The following is a 19,934-nucleotide window of genomic DNA, read 5'->3' on the forward strand; positions in this document are numbered from 1 at the left end:
TTAAATGCCCACATAGAGGAGAGACCTTGAATAAACTGTAGCATGTGTATTTTATGTCCATATATGCAGTACATGCACCTGTGATAAGGAGTTGAGGAGGATTTCCATGTACTGATATGGAGTGCTTTCCAGGTGTGTCAGGGCTCCCCAAAACCACCTCCAGGTTTGGTGATTCTCTGGAACTTGCAGGACTCAGCACATGGTCATATTTGTAGCTAAGATTAATTGCAACGGAAGGATATAAAGCGATCAGCAAAGGGGAAGCATGGCGCAAAGTCCAGAAGATACCAGGTGCTAGTTTCCAAGAATCCTCTCCCAGTGTAGTCACATACACACAGCCTCCTCCAGGAACAAATTGTAACAACACATGTGAAATGTGGTCTACCATGGAAGCTTGTTAGAGCCCAGGGTTTTTAATGGAGGCTGGTCACATGGGCATCCTCCCCTGGCACAAACCAAAATTCCAGACTTACAGAAGGAAAGCAGGTGTTTCAACATAAACCCCATTGTTGTATGGGTACTCTGAGCCACTCTTATCATTAAGGAATGTTGGAAACTCTCCCAAAATCTAAGTTTCCAGATGAGCCAAGGCCACCCTTGCAAGCAGGCCTTTCTAAGGATAACAGGACTGCTCTGTTAATTCTTTTCTGCAAAGTAGGATGTACTGTTAAGTAAAAAAAAGCAGAGGGCAAGTAAATATCTATTGTATCCTCCCTGCCATTCAAGAAAGAAGGTGAGATAAGTATACAAGTATCTGCTCATTTGTATAAAACACACATACACCCAGGAAGGATAAACCAGAAACGAATGGGTTTACTTACCTATAGGAAGCCATTGGGAGCAGGGGAGAAAGAGTGGGAATGAGATAGAAGGAACAGGAGGAAGTAGACTTCCCTGAGTACATCTTTTTGTAGAGTTCTGAGGCCATACTTGAAAAATAACTAATTAGAGAGCCAGGATGGGAGGGGAACCCAAAATTGAATAAAAACCCTGGCAAATGACTCTTAACTATATTACAAATGAATAATGAAACTACACTGAGGGAGGAAGGGGATGAAGAAATAAAGTAACCCAAGTATCTTTGGGAAATAGTGTTTTGACTATACCTTCCTAAGTGTAAATCCAAAGAAACGCAAAACATTTTAATAAAATTATTTTTCACAGGTGTGTGGCCTAGCAATTCCTAAACTGCATGTGTGTTCTAGGATTGAGTGAATGAGTAAATATTGTGGATGAGAGCCAGGCTTCTCACTAACAGAACAGAACTACAGATAGGGGGATGAGGGCTAGAATGAACCCTGGGTGGTATGGAACTAGAATTGGAATTAGCAGTATGAACTTAGGGTTTTTAATATACACAGGTAGTTAACAGAAATACTCTATATGTATGGGTATTTGAGGTGGGGTCTAGAAGCAGCAACACATAGCAGTGAGCACACCTAGCATTCAGTTCTTCGTTTCTAAATAAGATCTTCCAATTAAAGGAACCAAGACTTTTTGGAGAAATGTTTTGGGGGCTGGCCCAGGAAAAAATACAAGATGATCCTGGAACAGTTTGTGGTGAATTGCTCAGAAAATTATGGAGACATATCAAAAGGACTCAAAAGGAGCCAACTTGAAAGGACTCCCAGTGGCTAAGATTGGGACAATTTGAGCTTAAATAATGGTAGTAATGAATTATAACCTATAGAATAAAACGTATCGTGAACCCATGCTGATATGAAATAAATAACTTGAAAAAAGAAAGCTCTTGAGGAATTCCAATTAATAAATGTAAAAGGAATTGTGGAAATAAATTGCCATTTGGCAGTCATCATGGTAATAATCATCTCAGGCAAGAATCCTCAGTGCATGTTAAAACTAGTGGCTAAGGGGCAGGTGGGTGGCTCAGTTGTTTAAGCATCTGACTTGGTGTCAGATGAGGTCATGATCTCGTGAGATCGAGCCCTGAGTCAGACTCTGTGATGACAGCATGGAGACTGCTTGGGATTCTCTCTCTCCCTCTCTGCTTGCACTATCTGTATCTCTCTCAAAATAAATAAACATTAAAAAAAAAACACAACAAAAACTAGTGGCTAAAAGTGTAGATGAGAAACACATATTTACACTGTCTCCAAATATCTCCCCCATAAGATTACAGAGTAACAGATTCATTACAAGGTATACAAAGAGGAAAATAGTAACTCCACAGTGGGGAAACCTGGCAGACCCACTTGAACCAAATGATGGAAGTCCACCTCCACAGCAATGAGACACTCCATTCAAAGCCATGTGCCTCCTGGGAGGGTGCACCAAGAACCAGCATCACTTCTGTGAGATTCCTGCCCCCAGAATGCATAATCAGAATCTAATCTTGAAGAAACATCAAACCTGAATCGAGGGACTTGCATTTCAAAAGTGTCAAAGTCACAAAAGATGAATACTTGAGGAACTATCTCTCCATTTAAGGGAGAACATAAGGAGACATGACAACTAACACATGGACTAACTAAGACATGGGAGCCTGGATCGGATCCAGGTCCTGAAAAAGGACTTAAGGAAGCCATTAAGATTTGAATAAATTCTAGAGTTAATAGTATTATATTAATTTTTGGCCTTAATAACTATACTGTGGTTATATGTGAGATGTTAACACTAAGGAAAGCTGGATAAAGATGACAGGAAATTTTTTGAACCATATTTGCAAACTTTTGTACATCAAATATCTCTAAATTGTTTAAAAAACTTTTAAAGTTTCAAAATATAATGGTAAAAAAAAAAAAAAAAACCCTCTTGGTTGAGGGAGACAAAATTTAAGTCCATTGGAAAGGTACATTTTATTTTAACATCTAGACCGGCCTAGATCAGCCTAGAAATGGATTAGGTTGTGCGGGAAAGTCATGTTTATGAAGAGGCTGAGTGACTGTCAGAAATATAGCAGAGGAGATTCTAGTTTAGACAAGCAACCTCAGAACTGTTCTTTTCCCATCCCAAGATTCTGTGATTTTTCTTTGATTTGCCTTTAGCAACATTCCATAAAGTTCTTTTCCTTCAAAGTTTTATTCCTTCAGCTGTTCCTCATGTCAAACCAGCAGGGGGCCCACAGTTGGGCACTGACTCGGGTTTGGGAAAGAGTACTCAAAGATTACAACTTACCCACTCCTCTCTGTTCCCTATGGACCAAAATCTGTCACAACAGAAAAGGTAGTGACTTCAACAGAGCCCGACTCTAGCAATAAGAACTTGGCTGTAATTTTGAAAGACAGCCACCTAGGCTTCTAGGGCATTCGTTGTATGAATCAAATGAATTTGACTAAGTTCAGTCAGCTTGGTGAATTTCCCAGTTCAAGGAGGACTACATTGGTTTTTAGGAATAAAAGCGCTTTTCTACATCGTGGTTTCTGATGAACTATAATATTAAATATCCATTCACTTGTCTAATGTCTTTAATATATTTTTTAGGTTTATTTGAGAGAGGGAGAGTGAGCACACAAGTTGGCGGAAGGGCAGAGAGAGAGGGGGACAGAGAATACAGAGTAGGCTTTGTGCTGACAGCAGAGAGGCCGATGCAGGGCTCGAACTCCTGAACCGTGAGATCATGACCTGAGCTGAAGTCAGACATTTAACCAACTGAGCCACCCAGGCACCCTTCATCTAATCTCTCTTTTTTTTTTTTTTTTTTTTCAACGTTTATTTATTTTTGGGACAGAGAGAGACAGAGCATGAACGGGGGAGGGGCAGAGAGAGGGGGAGACACAGAATCGGAAACAGGCTCCAGGCTCTGAGCCATCAGCCCAGAGCCCGATGCGGGGCTCGAACTCACGGACCGCGAGATCGTGACCTGGCTGAAGTCGGAAGCTTAACCGACTGCGCCACCCAGGCGCCCTTCATCTAATCTCTTAAACTCATCATTGTGGCACCTCGGTGGCTCAGTTGGTTGAGCTTCTGACTTCAGCTCAGGTCATGATTTCATGGTTCGTGAGTTTGAGCCCTGCATCAGGCTCTCTGCTGTCAGAGCAGAGCCCGCTTTGTTTGGATCTTCGTTCCTATTTCTCTCTGCTCCTCCCCTGCTCACCCTCTCTCTCTCAAAAATAAATAAACTTTAAAAAAAAAATCGTTTTTTGTTGTTAAAAGAAAAATCAACAAAATATGTGTTATTTTATGAAGCAACTTATTTTAATGTTTAAACAATTTTTAAAAATATTTTTGAGAGTTTTTAAAAATATTTTTGAGAAAGAAATCACATTTCTTACTTTATGCAGTTAATAACATGTTGTAAACTATAGTGGTTATTTCACTTGATATTGAAAGAAGGATCCATGAAAACTTTAGGAAATAAATATTTTTGAGAGAGAAAGAGAGAGCACAATTGGAGGAGGGGCAGAGAGAGAAAGGGAGACACAGAAGCAAAGCAGGCTCCAGGCTCTGAGCTGTTAGCACAGAGCCTGATGCGGGGCTCGAACTCACAAACCATGAGATCATGACCTGAGCTGAAGTTAGATGTTTAACTGACTGAGCCACACAGGCACCCCGGAAAATTCTTTTTTTAAGCTCTGTAAAGATGTTTTAAAATTACTGTTGTACAGCTGTTCCTTTCTAAATATGCAAGGGTAGGAAAGGGAAAGATCTATCTAGAGATATAAAAGTTTCTTTTATTTTCAGAGTGTTCTTCAGTATGAACTTAATCATGGCTGTTTCCACAAATGCCAGGTAGTAGGAAGTATCTCCTTTGCTCTATACTGTTGCCCCCATCATTGCACACTTCAGTGTATGGGCAGTCCCATCTGAAGATGGGGCAGTCACTGCCCTTCCTTATTCATCTGCTTCTGCCTCCAGCTCAGGAAGCTCAAGTTTAGAGAAGCTCAGCAGAGTTCGGTTACAAGCAGGGCTCACAGCTCAGAGATAAATCAGGCCCTGAGGAGCTTGTAACTACCCTGTTTAGAAAAGCTGGGGGCGCCTGGGTGGCGCAGTCGGTTAAGCGTCCGACTTCAGCCAGGTCACGATCTCGCGGTCCGTGAGTTCGAGCCCCGCGTCAGGCTCTGGGCTGATGGCTCAGAGCCTGGAGCCTGTTTCCGATTCTGTGTCTCCCTCTCTCTCTGCCCCTCCCCCGTTCATGCTCTGTCTCTCTCTGTCCCAAAAATAAATAAACGTTGAAAAAAAAAAATTTAAGAAAAGCTGAAGAGTCTGATGTATATTTGTTTTCTTCCTTTAGACGTTTGTGTTTCCTACACTAAGTAAACGAGTCTCACAGGAATGAATCAGAGAATTGCATCTTTTCTAGGACATAAAACTTTTAATGGGAAATAAGATTACAGATGAATAGTAAGAATGGTTTTTCAAGACCTTTCTAAAATCTGCCAAAACTTGGAAGTATCAGAAGTTGGTTTTGATTCCAAGCAGTGCATAGAAGGATGACCTGTTGGATGTGCAAGGCAGAGAATTTGTTTGCTGGCAGTTTGGAAAATGACTTTGTACTGTCCTGTGGCATTTCTTATTTTATACAGTTAATAACGTGTTATAAACTATAGTGGTTATTTCACTTGATGTTGAAAGAAGGATCCATGTAAACTTTCATCTTGGAAGTTGATTCATTCAAAATAGATGTTGCAGAATTTAGGTGGAAGAGAAAATGTTCAGGACTCTACATCTAGAAATCCTGAAAGTTCAAATATTTAGCAGGTAAAATGTTATAGGAAGAAATTGATAAATTTCTACAAGTGTTTATTATATTATTAGCTGACCTTGAGGGCACCGGGGAGTCACAGGATCATTATGTCCACTGCTTGCAGGTGGGCTGCTCTGTTCCTCTTATCCACACTTGAGGCCCAGACTTGGTAGAGTTCCCACCTAATATGGAGATCACCCACCACTGTGTTGGTGGTGGTTAGGAGGCGTCTCTCACTTCTGACCTCAGCTTCACACTCTGTTTTCTTTGTCAACCTAGTCAATCTCTGATCATATTTGAGACTTTAAACTTTATAGGGTCTCCAACCATCTGAGGGTTCTTAACTCAGAATTTTTTAAAAGAAGTCAGCAAGGCAGAGGAAAAAGGAAATTACCTACTCTTAGCTTCTGCTTCTCTCCTTCCCTATTATAAGTTGTAACTAACCAAGAAGAAAGGGACATGGCTGAAGCAGTTGGCTTGGCACTCCACCAGGGTATTTTGGGTCCTCCAGCTAAGAACCTTAGAGCAGCAGGTGGAGCAAAACTAAAATCCCAGCAGCCGCTCCAGGAGCTGGATTAGCTGATAGGGTTAGTTGTACAAACTCATCACAGTTCAATCTGAGGGAACTGTATGGAACCTGTACATTGCTGACCTGAGCTCAGCTCTCACTTTGCAGAGGTCCTTTTAGGCCCAGAAAAGCTTAGTCACTCCACATGACATATACTAGGATCTATTGGTGATAGTCCTATTTGGCTTTTCCCACAGAAAGGGATAACAAGTGTCTAAGGTCTAACAGATGATCAGTGCTTCTGTTCTTGGAGCATCCAGTCCTGACGGGACGTCTTACTAGGTGTTATATGGCCCCCATTTATTCTTAAAGCCGCCTTTGTTTGTACTTAGTACTATATAGCTAGTCTGTAGGAGTCCTGAAGTTGGAACAGAGCCTTGTCTGATTCCTCATCCCGTAATATTTTACTCCAGCACTCTGTCTTTTCCATAAGGTATTAGCCTGAAAAAATATTCTAAATACATCTAATGTCACACCAAAACATTCAGTCTGAGGACTGGAAGAGCCAGGAGAAGTGTCATTTTGGAAAAAGGATCAAATGTAACTACAAATAAAGATATTTCCTTAACCTCTTATTGTGAAATAATTTGAGACTTACAGAAAAGTTGCAGATAATACACAGAATTCCCATATACCCTTCATGCAGATTCCTCACATGTTAACATTTTACCACATTTGCTTTTTTTATTCTGAGTAATTTGATAGCATAGTTGCAGATATGATGCCTAAATACTTAAGTGTGTATTTCCTTAGCAACAAAGACATTCTGTTATGTGACCACAGTATGGTGATCAAAATCAAGCAGTTAACACTGATCCAAGTACTTTTATTTAATCTACAAACAATATTCAGATTTGACCAATTGTTGCACTGATATAGCAAAAGAAAAAGAAAATGGTTTTTTTGGTCTAGGAAAAATCCTTAGAACTTGTTACATTCAATTGTCATGTCTCAAATCTCCTATAATATGTAACAGTTTTTCAACCTAACCTTGACACTTTTGAAGAGTACGGGCCATTTATTTTGTAGAATTTCCCTTAATTTAGGCTTGTGTGGTGTTTCCTCATGATTAGATTCTGATTTTGCATTTTGGCAGCAGGATTCCCACAGAAGTGATGCTAGTTCTTCTTGGTATATCCTCTCAGGAGGCACATGGCTTTGGGGTGCTTCATTCCTGGGGAGATGAAGTCCATCACTTTGTTCAAGTGGGGTCTGCCAGGTTTCTCCACTGTGAATTTACTATTTTCCCCAATGGAATTATTAACTATCTTGTGGGGAGATATTTTGAAACTGTGTAAATATTTGTTTCTCATTCAAACTTTTAGCCACTAGTTTTAACAGCCATTGATGATTCTTGGTTGAGGTAATTATTACTATGATGGTCGCCCAGTGGTGATTTTCTAATTCCATCATTCCTTCTGTGGTAAGTAATTGCTTTCCGTTCTCTTTTACAAATAAGTTGGGTCTGACATCATGCTAGAACTCATACTTCTTTGTCAAACATGGTAGTGTTACCATAAGTTATCTGGGAGATACTTGTTTTTAAGTTCATGCTTTGCAAAAGTATTCCACACTAAGGAAATGAAAGAATAGTCCAGCTTCACATTATAATAGTCTATGCTCTCAGTTGCAATGATAATGTTTTATTTCTTCCTGTATCTACCTGTGCTTACCATTGCTTTTATCTTTCCTCTCAGTCCTGGGTTCTGTTTCCACCATGGAACTTTGCTCAGGCTCCAAATGGCTTTTGCTTGCTTTGGGTTGGTTTGAAGTGCTGTAAAAATGATGAGAAGTAGTAATAATACCAGTGTCTGTAGATTTAGATACATAGCATGTCAGTATCTTGTACTTACCAATTAAATCAGCGTGAAAAAAATTTAATCTTAAGGCAGGGGAAAAGAGGTGACTCAGGAGAGCTTAGTGTAACAGCCATCTTAGGTCTGTCAGTGTCTCCTACCTGGTCAACCCTTACCTCATAGGCCTTGAGGCCATTTGCTGTCGCAACCTGCACTTTCTGCCACTACCCCCTCCCGTTTTCCTGAATTCCTTCTGTAAGAGAAAACTGGTTATCAGTGATGGTGTCCTCTTTTGGATGTTCTCCCTTAAATGAAGGGGATGAAAAGAAAAAATAGCCCTTTTAAGAAGTTTGGAAAGAAAATGAGTACATGATCTTTAGAATGGTTAAGGACTGACATACATCCAATTTGTTGCTATTTTCCTTTCAGATGAAATTAAAATTATGTTGCAGCAATTTGTTTCTTGATTCAGAAGGTATTAATGGGGTTTTGTTTGGACCTGCAGGTCAACATATTAATAAGCTTCTATTATTGTCCAGACCTTAGGAAACTTGCTGTTTCAAGCTCAAATTCTAGAGAAGTGGAAGGTTTCTGTTGTTGCTGTTGTTGAATATTTATTTACTTATTTATTTATTTATTTATTTATTATTTTAGAGTGTGAATGGGGGAGAGGGGCAGATGGGGAGCAAGCTCCACACTCAGAGTGGAGCACGATGCGGGGTTCAATCTCACCATGGTGAGATCATGACCTGAGCCATAATCAAGAGTCAGACGCTTAACTGACTGAACCTCGCAGGTGCTCCTAAAAGTGGAAGTTTTTATTGATTTTATTTCTCTAAATCTTGCTCTTTTTTTTTTTTTTAACGTTTATTTATTTTTGAGACAGGGAGAGACAGCATGAACGGGGGAGGGTCAGAGAGAGAGGGAGACACAGAATCTGAAACAGGCTCCAGGCTCTGAGCTGTTAGCACAGAGCCTGACATGGGGCTCAAACTCACGGAGTGTGAGATCATGACCTGAGCTGAAGTCGGCCACCTAACCGACTGAGCCACCCAGACGCCCCTTGATTTTATTTCTTTAAACTTGAGGTTTCTTTTAGTTGCCAATCTTTGTGACTGCTAGCAGATTTCCAGGAATCATAAAGAAATTTCTCAGATGGTAATTTGCATTCATGAGTTCAGGCATCTCTGAATCCTCCCTGACCACTGGATTTTCTTCCTGCAGGAAGACCTCCTGATGCAGTCAAGCAAAGAACATTTATGCACAGGGCTCCCTGAAGACTGTTTGAGGAACAAAGGTATTTATCTCTCTCCACTCTTTTCCTTTTTCCACTTATTACACACACTGTTTTAGTTCACATTTTCTGTTGTGCATTGGGAATGCAAGTCCCTGGCTTGCAAGATGGACTTAACTGTAGAAATTCTTGATATTACCCATGGACATACTTGAAGACACCTAGCAATGTCTTAGGTTTTGGGGGGTTTGTTTTTAATGTTTGTTTATTTTGAGAGAAACATGCGTGAATGGGGGAGGGTGAAAGAGAGAATCCTAAGCAGGTTTGATGAAGCGGGGCTCGATCCCACAAACCATGAGATCATGACTTGAGCCGAGATCATGACTTGAGCCGAGATCAAGAGTTGGACACTTAACCAGCTGAGCCACCCAGGTGCCCCTGTTTGTTTGTTTAAGTAAACTCTGCCCCCAGTGTGGGACTTGCAACAGAGACAGAGTCACATGCTCTACTGTATGAGCCAGCCAGCCACCCAAAGTGGTGCCTTCGTTTTGACAGCAGTTTGCCTCACACTTTTTTTTATGAGTCCTTATTGATGGGGGGGTTGAACCTTAATTGCTGATGTGAAATCTTTTATTTGATTTTATAAAACTGAACTGCCTCCTCGGAAGGGTTAACATGGATGGGGAGGAATTGACCCTGCCCAGTTCAGCGCTGTGGAGTGCATTCTGTTCTTCCCCTAGGCAGGGATGGGAGAAAGGGTTCACTCCAGGCCACCTTGAGAATTGTCAAAGCAACTTATTTCCAATATTGTTTTGCTCCTCAAAACAATGAATAGATATAGGCATCTGAGATACCACTTTTAGTTTGATTGATTGATTAGATTGATTAGATTGACTAATTGAAGAGGAAGCCGAGACACAGAGTACTGAGCCAAAATTCTTCTCCCCAGTCCCCAGCTGAAAGTAATCTTGGGTAACTTTAGAGAGGACTATGTGTATATATTATGCAATTAAGGTTAAAAATGTAATCAAAACCACCAAAAAAAAGAAAAAATACATTAAGTATGTTTGATTATATGAACATGTTGTTACTGTGATAAAACATCAGATTTGACTACTCTGCTTCTTGGCAGCCCAGACAGAAGAGGAAGCACAAATCGTCCTTATGAGAAAGGGCACTTGTCCCAGTTTATTACCCTGCTTTCTGCTGCTGGAGATTTCCTTTGTGGCTTAAAGGCTTGGCTGTCCAAGATAGGTTAAAATTCTGAAGATGAGAAATGTTCTTTTTACATGTCTCCCCCAGTTCCTAGGCCTTTATTTGGGACTGTTTTTAGCACTGCGACCCCCAAATATCTTTTCAATGGGGCTTCAGTATTGCTATATTGAGTCTTCAGTATATTGGTATATTTTCACCCACATCTTAGCACAAAATTTAGTGTCTGTTGAACTACACTTTCATTTAACAACTGAACTGGCCTTTAAACAGGAGAATCAGGGGGCACCTGGCTGGCTCAGTTGGTAGAGCACGCAACTCTTGATCTCGGGGTTGTGAGTTCACGTCCCATGTTGGGCACATAGATTACTTAATTAAAAAAAAAAGAAACTGGAGTGCCTGGGTGGCTCAGTCGGTTAAGTGTCTGACTTTGGCTCAGGTCATTACCTCATAGTTTGTGGGTTTGGGCCCCATGTTGGGCTCTGTGCTGACAGCTCAGAGCCTAGAGCCTGCAGCCTGCTTTGGATTCTGGGTCTCCCTCTCTCTCTGCATTTCCCTCACGTACACTTTGTCTCTTTTTCCCTCAAAAATGAATAAATGCTTAAAAAAAGGTGGAGAGGAGACAGAAGAATCAGTTATTTTCTGAGGAATACTTTTCTGAGGAAATCTGCCTTCCCAGACTTACCTGGTTTCTGTCCACCTAAAAGTCTGGTCCACAATGGACATGGGTAAGATGAGCTCATCTGAAAAGTATCCTCAGATAAACTACTTTGTGGCACTTTTCTTCCTGTCCTGATAACTATTCTTCTTTAATGACTTAAATTGGGAAAATGAATTGTTTCCCCCCCAAAGTCATGTGCAGTATTCTCAGTTTGATATGGAGGAACTTGAAAACAGCACCTCTGCTAGAGTTTTCAGCAGCAGTGACCCAGTGCCTGACTATGATGTATTCTTCCATTCAATCCCCAAAGAGCCTTCCAAGGTGTCCCTTTGTTACACATGAGGAAACAAGATCTGCTGTGCAGAGACCTAGCCAGTCATAGCAAGGCAGAAAGGAAGGTTCTATGAAGGTAGGCTTCTGAAACAATTGAACACACAGGCTGCCACTGTGGATTTCAGTCAAACAGACGCACGTACTTTGCTGTAGTGTGGCCAGCATCTCAGCTCACTTTGCCAGGGTTAAGGTCAAGCATCTGTCAACCTGTCATTGACTACAGACTTGAGAAATAAATGATGTTTCTTGGAAACTTGGTTGTACATTCCCTCTGGGGACCCCAGCTGCCAGAATTTTCACTTTGCCCACACATATCCTGGTCCTGCACATATTAGATATAAGTTTTCCTGATGAAAACTGGTATATCCTTGATACCTTTATTTTAAGTGCCTGCTCTGTGGTACACTGTAAATTGTTTACGTAGTTTTATTTATATTTGGTTTTGCTTCCTCTGAGTAGGGGGGCACCTCAAAGGTCAGCACTATGCAGTAATTTATAAATTTGCTGAGGTATGAATTTGGGTCCCCTGCACTGAGGTATTCAGCAGGTGAACCTAAGGCTACCACATTCTCCCTATGCTGTGTTGTTTTTTCTTCTCTAAATAAATGTCCCATTCACGATACTTCCAAGTTAGCATGGTATTCAGAATTTTGAGGTTCTTTACAGTCATGTCTGCTGTGGCTCAATTAGGTGAAATTAGAACAAATTTAACCCTTTAAAAGAACATTTGTGTTAACCAAAAGTCATCTTTAATTGGTAGGGTGCTATTTCACAGATTGTTGCTCCTTTCTTCCTTCCATTGTTCCTTCCTTTCTTTTTTTTTAAGTTTTACTTAATTTAATTAAGTAATCTCTATACCCAGCATGGGGCTTGAACTCACAGCCCTGAGATCTAGAGTCTCGTGCTCTTCTGATGCAGCCAGCCGGGCACCCCAATTGTTCCTTATTATTTGATTGCTGTAGGGCAGACTTGTGAGAAGAGGGCATGGGGGAGCAGTGATGGGTGTTGGTAGTTGAGGGGCCATTTCACAAAGGGAGAGTGTCCTCCTGTCAGACACTGACTGGTGCCTCTCCTTTCCACTGTTCCGAGTTTTAGTATGACTGTTCCCTCGTAATTCTGTGTAATATTTTATAGAACTGACATTATCAGGGGTTTTTTGTTGTGTTTTCTTTGGAACCTACCACTTCCTTGGAAGTGGGTTGATATGGGACTTACTTCCCACAGTAGCAATCTCTGTGAAAGCTTATTTGGAAATTCTTTGAAATCAGGAGGGTCACAAGAAATTGGAAGAGCATTTGAGGGAATAGATACATTTTTTAATGTTTTTCTTTATTTTGAGAGAGAGAGAGAGGGAGAGCAAGCAGGGGATGGGCAGAGAGAAAGGGAGAGAGAGAATCCCAAGATTCAGTGCAGGGGACCCAAATTCATTCCCAAGAGAATTCTCTCTCTCCCTCTCTCTCTGCCGCTCCCCTGCTGGAGTGCACACTCGCTTCTCTCTCTCTCTCTCTCTCCCCCTTTTCTCTCTCAAAGTAAATAAATAAAGTTTAAAAGGAAAAAAAGAGGGTGCCTGGGTGGCTCCGTTGGTTAAGTGTCCAACTTCAGCTCAGGTCATGATCTCACTGCTTGTGAGTTCGAGCCCTGCATCAGGCTCTGTGCTGACAGCTCAGAGTCTGGAGTCTGCTTCAGATTCTATCTCCATATCTCTGCCCCTCCCCTGCTTGTGCTTGCTCTCCCCCTCTCTCTCAAATATAAAATAAAACATTAAAACAATTTTTTTAAGAAAAAAGAAACTACCAATCTGTTTTCCAGAGTGGTTATACCATTTGGGATTCCTACCAGCAATATATGAGTTCCAGATAAGCAGTTGGATCCTTTTTCAACTCCTTTATTAATTCATTTGTAATTTAGAAATCACATGTTCAGTGGTCAGAAGCAGCTAAGGAAGTGACAGAAGTTTGTAGGGTTGTCTTCCACTGTCCTCCTACCTACCACTGTGAGCCTCCCCACAGGAGAACTTTATTTTATAAGATATGACAATATTGCTAACCCTTGGCACATCTTTCTGAGAACAAGATGTAGGATATGCCAAAATGAATGTCATATTTAGTGCCCCAGTCTCACCACTTGATTTTTTGATCCAGGAAAAAGGCTTTGACAGAAATGCTGTTAAATCCTTGTCAACCTCCAGCATGTCTGTCCCTAATTATGGTTATATGGAGATAACACCAAAAAAAGTCTAAGTTTTTTTATGTTACTTGTATTACGATCAGGGAGTAAGTGCTCTTTTAAAAACAGTTGTATTGAGGTATAATTTTTACATACTATAAAGTTCTTTTGTTTGAAATAGACAATTCAGTGGTTTTCTTAAATATAGAGCACAGCCATCACCACCGTTCTTCATCATTCGCTAAAGAAACATGTTTGTACCCCTTAACATTCATTCTTCGTTCCCCATTCTTCCTTACCCCCAATCTCTTCCAGCTACTAATTTGCTCTTGTCTCTATAGATTTGCCTGTTCTGGATATTTTATATAAATGAGACCTTACAATGTGCAGTCTTTTGTGACTGCTTTCACTTGGCATAAAGATTTTTTAAATTTTTTTTAACATTTATTTATTTTTGAGAGACAGAGACAGAGCACAAGCAGGGGAGGGGCAGAGAGAAAGGGATGCAGAATCAGAAGCAGGCTCCGGGCTCTGAGCTGTAGCACAGACCCTGACGCGAGGCTCAAACCCATGAACCCAGATTACGACCTGAGCCTAAGTCAGATGCTCAACCAACCAAGCCATCCAGCTACCCCTTGGCATAAAGATTTTTAAGGTTCATCCATGATCTAGCATTTTATTTATTTATTTATTTATTATTATTATTATTTTTAACATACTACTTCTCCTGCTGCTTTAAAATTTTTTTTTTCAACGTTTATTTATTTTTGGGACAGAGAGAGACAGAGCATGAGCGGGGGAGGGGCAGAGAGAGAGGGAGACACAGAATCGGAAACAGGCTCCAGGCTCTGAGCCATCAGCCCAGAGCCTGACGCGGGGCTCGAACTCACGGACCGCGAGATCGTGACCTGGCTGAAGTCGGACGCTTAACCGACTGCGCCACCCAGGCTCCCCCATGATCTAGCATTTTAAAGTACTTCATTAATTTTTATGGCTGAATAATATTTAATCATATTCATTTATTTGATGGATATTTGGGTTGTTTCCACTCTTTGGCTATTACGAATAATGCTGTTGTCAGCATTTATGTACAGGTTTTGTGTGAATATAAGGTGTCAGTTCTCTTGAGTAGATACCTAGGAGTAGAATTGGTGGGTTATTGGAAACTCTGTTCAGCATTTTGAAGAATTGCCAAACTATTTTCCAAAATGGTTGCACTGTTTTCCAATCCCACCAGCAACACATGAAGGTTCTAGTTTTTCTGCATTCTGTCCAACACTTGTTATTTTCTGATTTGTTTTAAATTATATCCATTTCAATGCATGTGGAGTGGTATTGTGGTTTTGATTTTCATTTCTCTGATGACTAATGATGAGCATTTTTCGTTGTGCTTATTGACCATTTGTATATTTTTGGGAAAATGTCTAAAGCCTTTGCTTTTTTTTTTAACTTTTCAAAAATTAATAATTTATTTTTGGAGGAATTTTGGATTTACAGAGAATCTGAGCAGATAATATAGAGTTTCCATTAACCACACCCCCACCCCTAATATGCACAATTTCCTCTGTTGTTAATGTATTAGTAAATACATTTGTTATTGTACAATGTTGATACATTATTATTAACTGAAGTTTAATCAAGTGTCCTTAGTTTTTACCTAATATCCTTTTCCTGTTCTAGAATCCCATCCAGGGTACCATATTGCATTCAGTCCTCAGGTCTCCTTTGGCTCTTCTTGACTGTGACAGTTTCTCACACTTTCCTTGTTCTGGGAAGACCTTAAGAGTTTTGAAGGTTACTGGTCAGGTATATTGTAGAATGGCTCACCATTGGGATTATCTTATGTTTTTATCATAAGAGTGGAGTTACAGGTTTGGGGGAGGAAAATTACACAGGTAAAGTGCCATTTTCATCACATCATATAAAGGGCACATACTATAAACGTGAAGTAGTGTTTGTGTTGTTCTCCGCTGTCAGGTTACTTTCCTCACCCCATTTCCATACTGTTCTGTTTGTAAGGAAGTCACTCTGTACAGCCTGTACCTAAGGAATGGGGAGTTATACTCCCTCTGCCCATTTTTATTATTGAGTTATGAGAATTCTTTTTTTTTTTTTTCAACGTTTATTTGTTTTTGGGACAGAGAGAGACAGAGCATGAATGGGGGAGGGGCAGAGAGAGAGGGAGACACAGAATCGGAAACAGGCTTCAGGCTCTGAGCCATCAGCCCAGAGCCCAACGCGGAGCTCGAACTCACCGACCGCGAGATCGTGACCTGGCTGAAGTCAGACGCTTAACCGACTGCGCCACCCAGGCGCCCCGAGAATTCTTTATATATTCTAAATATAGATCCTTTATCAGATAGATGATTTACAGATATTTTCCCCCACCAGTGGGTTTCCTGCCTTTTCACTTCTTGGTTTTCCTTTGAAGCACAAAAGATTTTAGTTTTGATGAAGTTCAATTTATCAGTCTTCTTTTTATCACTTGTGTTTCAGCATCTTAGCTAAGAACTCTTTACCAATATCATTAAGAAATACTCTTGTGTTTACTTCTAAGAGTTTTATAGTTTCAGCACTTACATTTACGTCTCTGATCTACATTGAGTTAATTTTTGTGTATGATATAAGACATGATCCAAATTTATTCATTTGCATGTGGGTATCCAGTTACCCCAGCACCATTCACCAGTTGTTGAAAAGCTGCTTTGTCAAAAATCTGTTGACTAACTATATGTGTTAGAGTTTATTTCTGGACATTCAGTTCTAATTCTCTTGGTCTTTATGTCTGTCCCGTGCCAGGGCTGGACTGTTTCCATTACTGCAACTTTGTTTTTGAAATCAGGAAGCATGAGGGGCGCCTGGGTGGCTCAGTTGGTTAAGCGACCAACTGCAGCTCAGGTCATGATCTCGCAGTTTGTGAGTTCGAGCCCCGCTTTGGGCTCTGTGCTGACAGCTCAGAGCCTGGAGCCTGCTTCAGATTCTGTGTCTCCCTCTCTCTCTACCCCTCCCCTGCTCATGCTCTGTGTCTCTCCATCTCTCAATAATAAATAAACGTTAAAAAAATTTAGAAAAAAAAAAAAGGAAGCATGAGTCCCCCATGTTTGTTCTTTTTCAAGATCATTTTGGCTATTATGTGTCCCTTGGCATTTAAAAAAAAAATTTTTTTTTAATGTTTATTTTTGAGAGAGAGAGACAGAGTGAGAGCAGGGGAGGGGCAGAGAGAGAGAGGGAGACACAATCTGAAGCAGGCTCCAGGCTCCGAGCTGTCAACACAGAGCCCAACATGGTGCTAGAACTCACAAACCGCAAGATAATGACTTGAGCCGAAGTCGGAGGCTTAACTGATTGAGCCATCCAAGTGCCCTTCCCTTGCATTTTTATTTGAGTTTCAGGATTAGTTTGTCAAATTCTGCAAACATAAACACTTTTTCAATGATTATAAAACTACAAATCTAAGGACCTTCAGCTGAGGTAATGAAATGCCTGTGATTCTAAAATGGGCGCATACCTCACAGAATACATGTTTCACCCTCCAATATACATATGTACTTTTTTTTTTTTTTTTTTTTTTTTTTTTTTAGCATTTTCTTTATCCATTCATTCATCAGTGGATATTTAGGGTTGTTTCCATGTCTCACTCTGTAAATAATGCTGCAGTAAACATGGGGGTACACATATCTTTTTAGAATAGTGATTTCATTTCTTTTCAATATATCCCCAGAAGTGAAGTTTCTGGATGGGAGTATACCTAATACTTTCAACAACTTTCCTAACTTCATTCAGACAACATCTATCATTTACCTGATATGTGCTGAGGTCAGTGTTGGGTATTAGGTCCTCAGTGATTATTAAGCTCCTGCTTCTTTGGGAGACTGGGTGGCTCAGTCAGTTAAACATCTGACACTGGATTTTAGCTCAGGTCATGATCTCATGGTTTGTTAGATCAAGCCCCACGTCAGGCTCTGCACTGACAACATGGAACCTGCTTGGGATTCTCCCTCTCTCTCTGCCCCTCTCCTGCATTCTCTCTCTCTCTGTCAATAAATAAACGTGTAAAATAAAATGAAATGAAATTCTTTGAGATTTCAAAGTCAATGTGGCTAATTAAAAAGTAAAAGAGGGTACCTGAGTGGCTCAGTCGGTTAAGTTTCCAACTTCAGCTCAGGTCATGATCGTGCAGTTCATGAGTTCGAGACCTGCATCAGGTTCTGTGGTGACAGCACAGAGCCTGCTTGGGATTCTCTTCCTCCCTTTATCTCTGCCCCTGTCCCACTGTCTGTCTCTCTCCCTCTCTCCCTCTCTCCCCCTCTCCCCCTCTCCCCCTCTCCCTCTCTCCCTTTCTCCCTCTCTCCCTCTCTCCCTCTCTCCCTCTCTCCCTCTCTCAAAATAAATAAACTTAAAAAAAAAGTCTCTACATGAAAAAAAAAAAAACACAAGTAAAAGAGGGGTACATGGGTGGCTCAGTTGGTTGAGCATCCGACTTCAGCTCAGGTCATGATCTCACAGTTTGTGAGTTCAAGTCCCACATCCTCTGCCTGGGACTGTCTACTCTCTCTGCCTGCTCCCCCAGTCAGTCAATCAGTCAAGTAAAGGAGTAAGCAGAGTATCATTTTGTTTTCAAGCAGTACACAACCCCTGTTCCCCAACCAGCCTTCAGCATTATACCACCTGGGAAATGAGTGTTCCCCTACCTCCTCCCTAAGATTCTCAACTAAGTTGAGAACAGGTATTCTTCCAGCAGGTAAGGGCTCTGAGGGAGAATCTTGCCTTAAGGGCTTTGCACAGTGAACAGTTTGGAGAGGAGAAGAGTTTTACAGTTTTCCTGAGAAGTTATAATGAAGGATTCAACTAAGATGGTGCTGGAACAGAGTAGAAAAGCCCAGAATTTACACAGACGGTTTAATGAATGCCATAGTGTCTGGAGAAGAGATACACTAAACCATTTGGGGTAAATGCAGTTAGGAATTTATAAATAGGATAGAATTGTCTGCTATGATGTAGAAAGTAGGCTGGTTTCAAAAAGATAAATACCATGTAGGGCATTAGGATTTTGAGGCTACCTTATGTTTTTGGAATCTGTACAAACTTGTGGAATCCAATATGCATTTATCCATCAAGTATTTGCTGACTCCAAACATTTTTAAACATTGTGTCCTATCCTAGCATAGTTATTAAGTTTATCATTTTAACTATTCTCAGGTCCAGTAAGATAAGAAAGAAAGCAGAGCAAAGGAAAAGCAGTTTTTCTTTAAATGGCAGGCACTGTACCAGGTGGTGGTTTACATGTGTTATTTAATTTAATCCTCAAAGTAGCACTGAGGTAAGTGTACTTCTCCTCTTTTTCAAAGGAGGAAACAGACTCAGTGAGGTAAGTAAGATCACAGAGCCCACCTGCCTTCAGAGTTGCTGTTCTTTCTCTCAGAATTGCTGCTGTCAGTATCAGTTGAGAAATGGATAAGGAAGTTCTAGGAAGACACTAGTGATAGCATTTGTTGGTTTGACCTAACTGTATTCATTTATTAATTCCACAGATTTATTGAGTGCTATTATATACCAGGTATTATGCTGGGCAATAAGGAAAGGGAGAGACCAAGATAAACATGACCCTTAACCCCCATGGAGTTTATATTCTAGTGAGAATTAGTTCTTTAGGTTGAAGATTGATTTGCATTTAGCTTTATCTGTTTACTGCAGGTATTTTGTTAACATATGTGTATGCATGCAAATATGTACATAATTTACATGTATATGTATAACTGCTAGTTTTCTAAAAAGAGCAAGGAAGAAAATTTTTTTTGTAGTTTAACAAGTTCAGGGAACTTCATACTGCATCTTATACCTAGGATTTCAGAGAAATTCTGAACAATAAAACTTCTTTATGAATTGCATTTACATTCTTAGAAAGTTTTTTGTTTGTTTTTTAATGTTTCATAGTAGAAAGTTTTTAATTTATTGAGAAGTGAAGAGTATACTAAACCCACATGTATCTGTCACTCAGCTTCAATAATTACCAGCTCATGACCAGCCTTGTAGGGAAGCAGTTACTGTAAGTAATTTGGTTCAAAACTAATGTTCAACTTATATATTAATCTCTTTAACATAGGTTTTGTGTGTAACTGTTCTTTTTCAAAGAGGTAATTTATTTATGATTAATTTAGTATTATTCAGGTAATAAGATGGTCATTGAATAATATAAGCTATTATTGTGGGTCTTCTTTATTAATGTTTTAGAATGGAAGCTTCTTAAGACTCTGGATTACGTATAAGTCTCCGTATTGTAGTTAATTATCTAGGTACGTAAGTACGTTTAAATAACTAAT

General features: G+C 40.3%; 1 protein-coding gene across 17 annotated transcripts in view; it reads left to right on the forward strand.

Annotated features, from left to right (window-relative positions):
- The window catches only part of PRR14L (proline rich 14 like), a 57,724-nt gene that overhangs the window by 12,193 nt on the left and 25,597 nt on the right, over positions 1 to 19,934 (forward strand). For 15 of the 17 annotated variants that reach the window (XM_045042380.1, XM_045042378.1, XM_045042377.1 and 12 more), the window contains one exon: positions 9,233 to 9,305. In XM_045042380.1, the coding sequence (XP_044898315.1) occupies positions 9,233 to 9,305 (73 nt within the window). Of the gene's footprint in view, positions 1 to 9,232; positions 9,306 to 11,065; positions 11,183 to 18,813; positions 19,661 to 19,934 lie in introns of all 17 variants that reach the window. The other 2 variants (XM_045042388.1, XM_045042389.1) reach the window with 2 other exon arrangements.

Source organism: Felis catus, chromosome D3 (genome assembly GCF_018350175.1).
Source record: "Felis catus isolate Fca126 chromosome D3, F.catus_Fca126_mat1.0, whole genome shotgun sequence".
NCBI classification, from domain to species: domain Eukaryota; kingdom Metazoa; phylum Chordata; class Mammalia; order Carnivora; family Felidae; genus Felis; species Felis catus.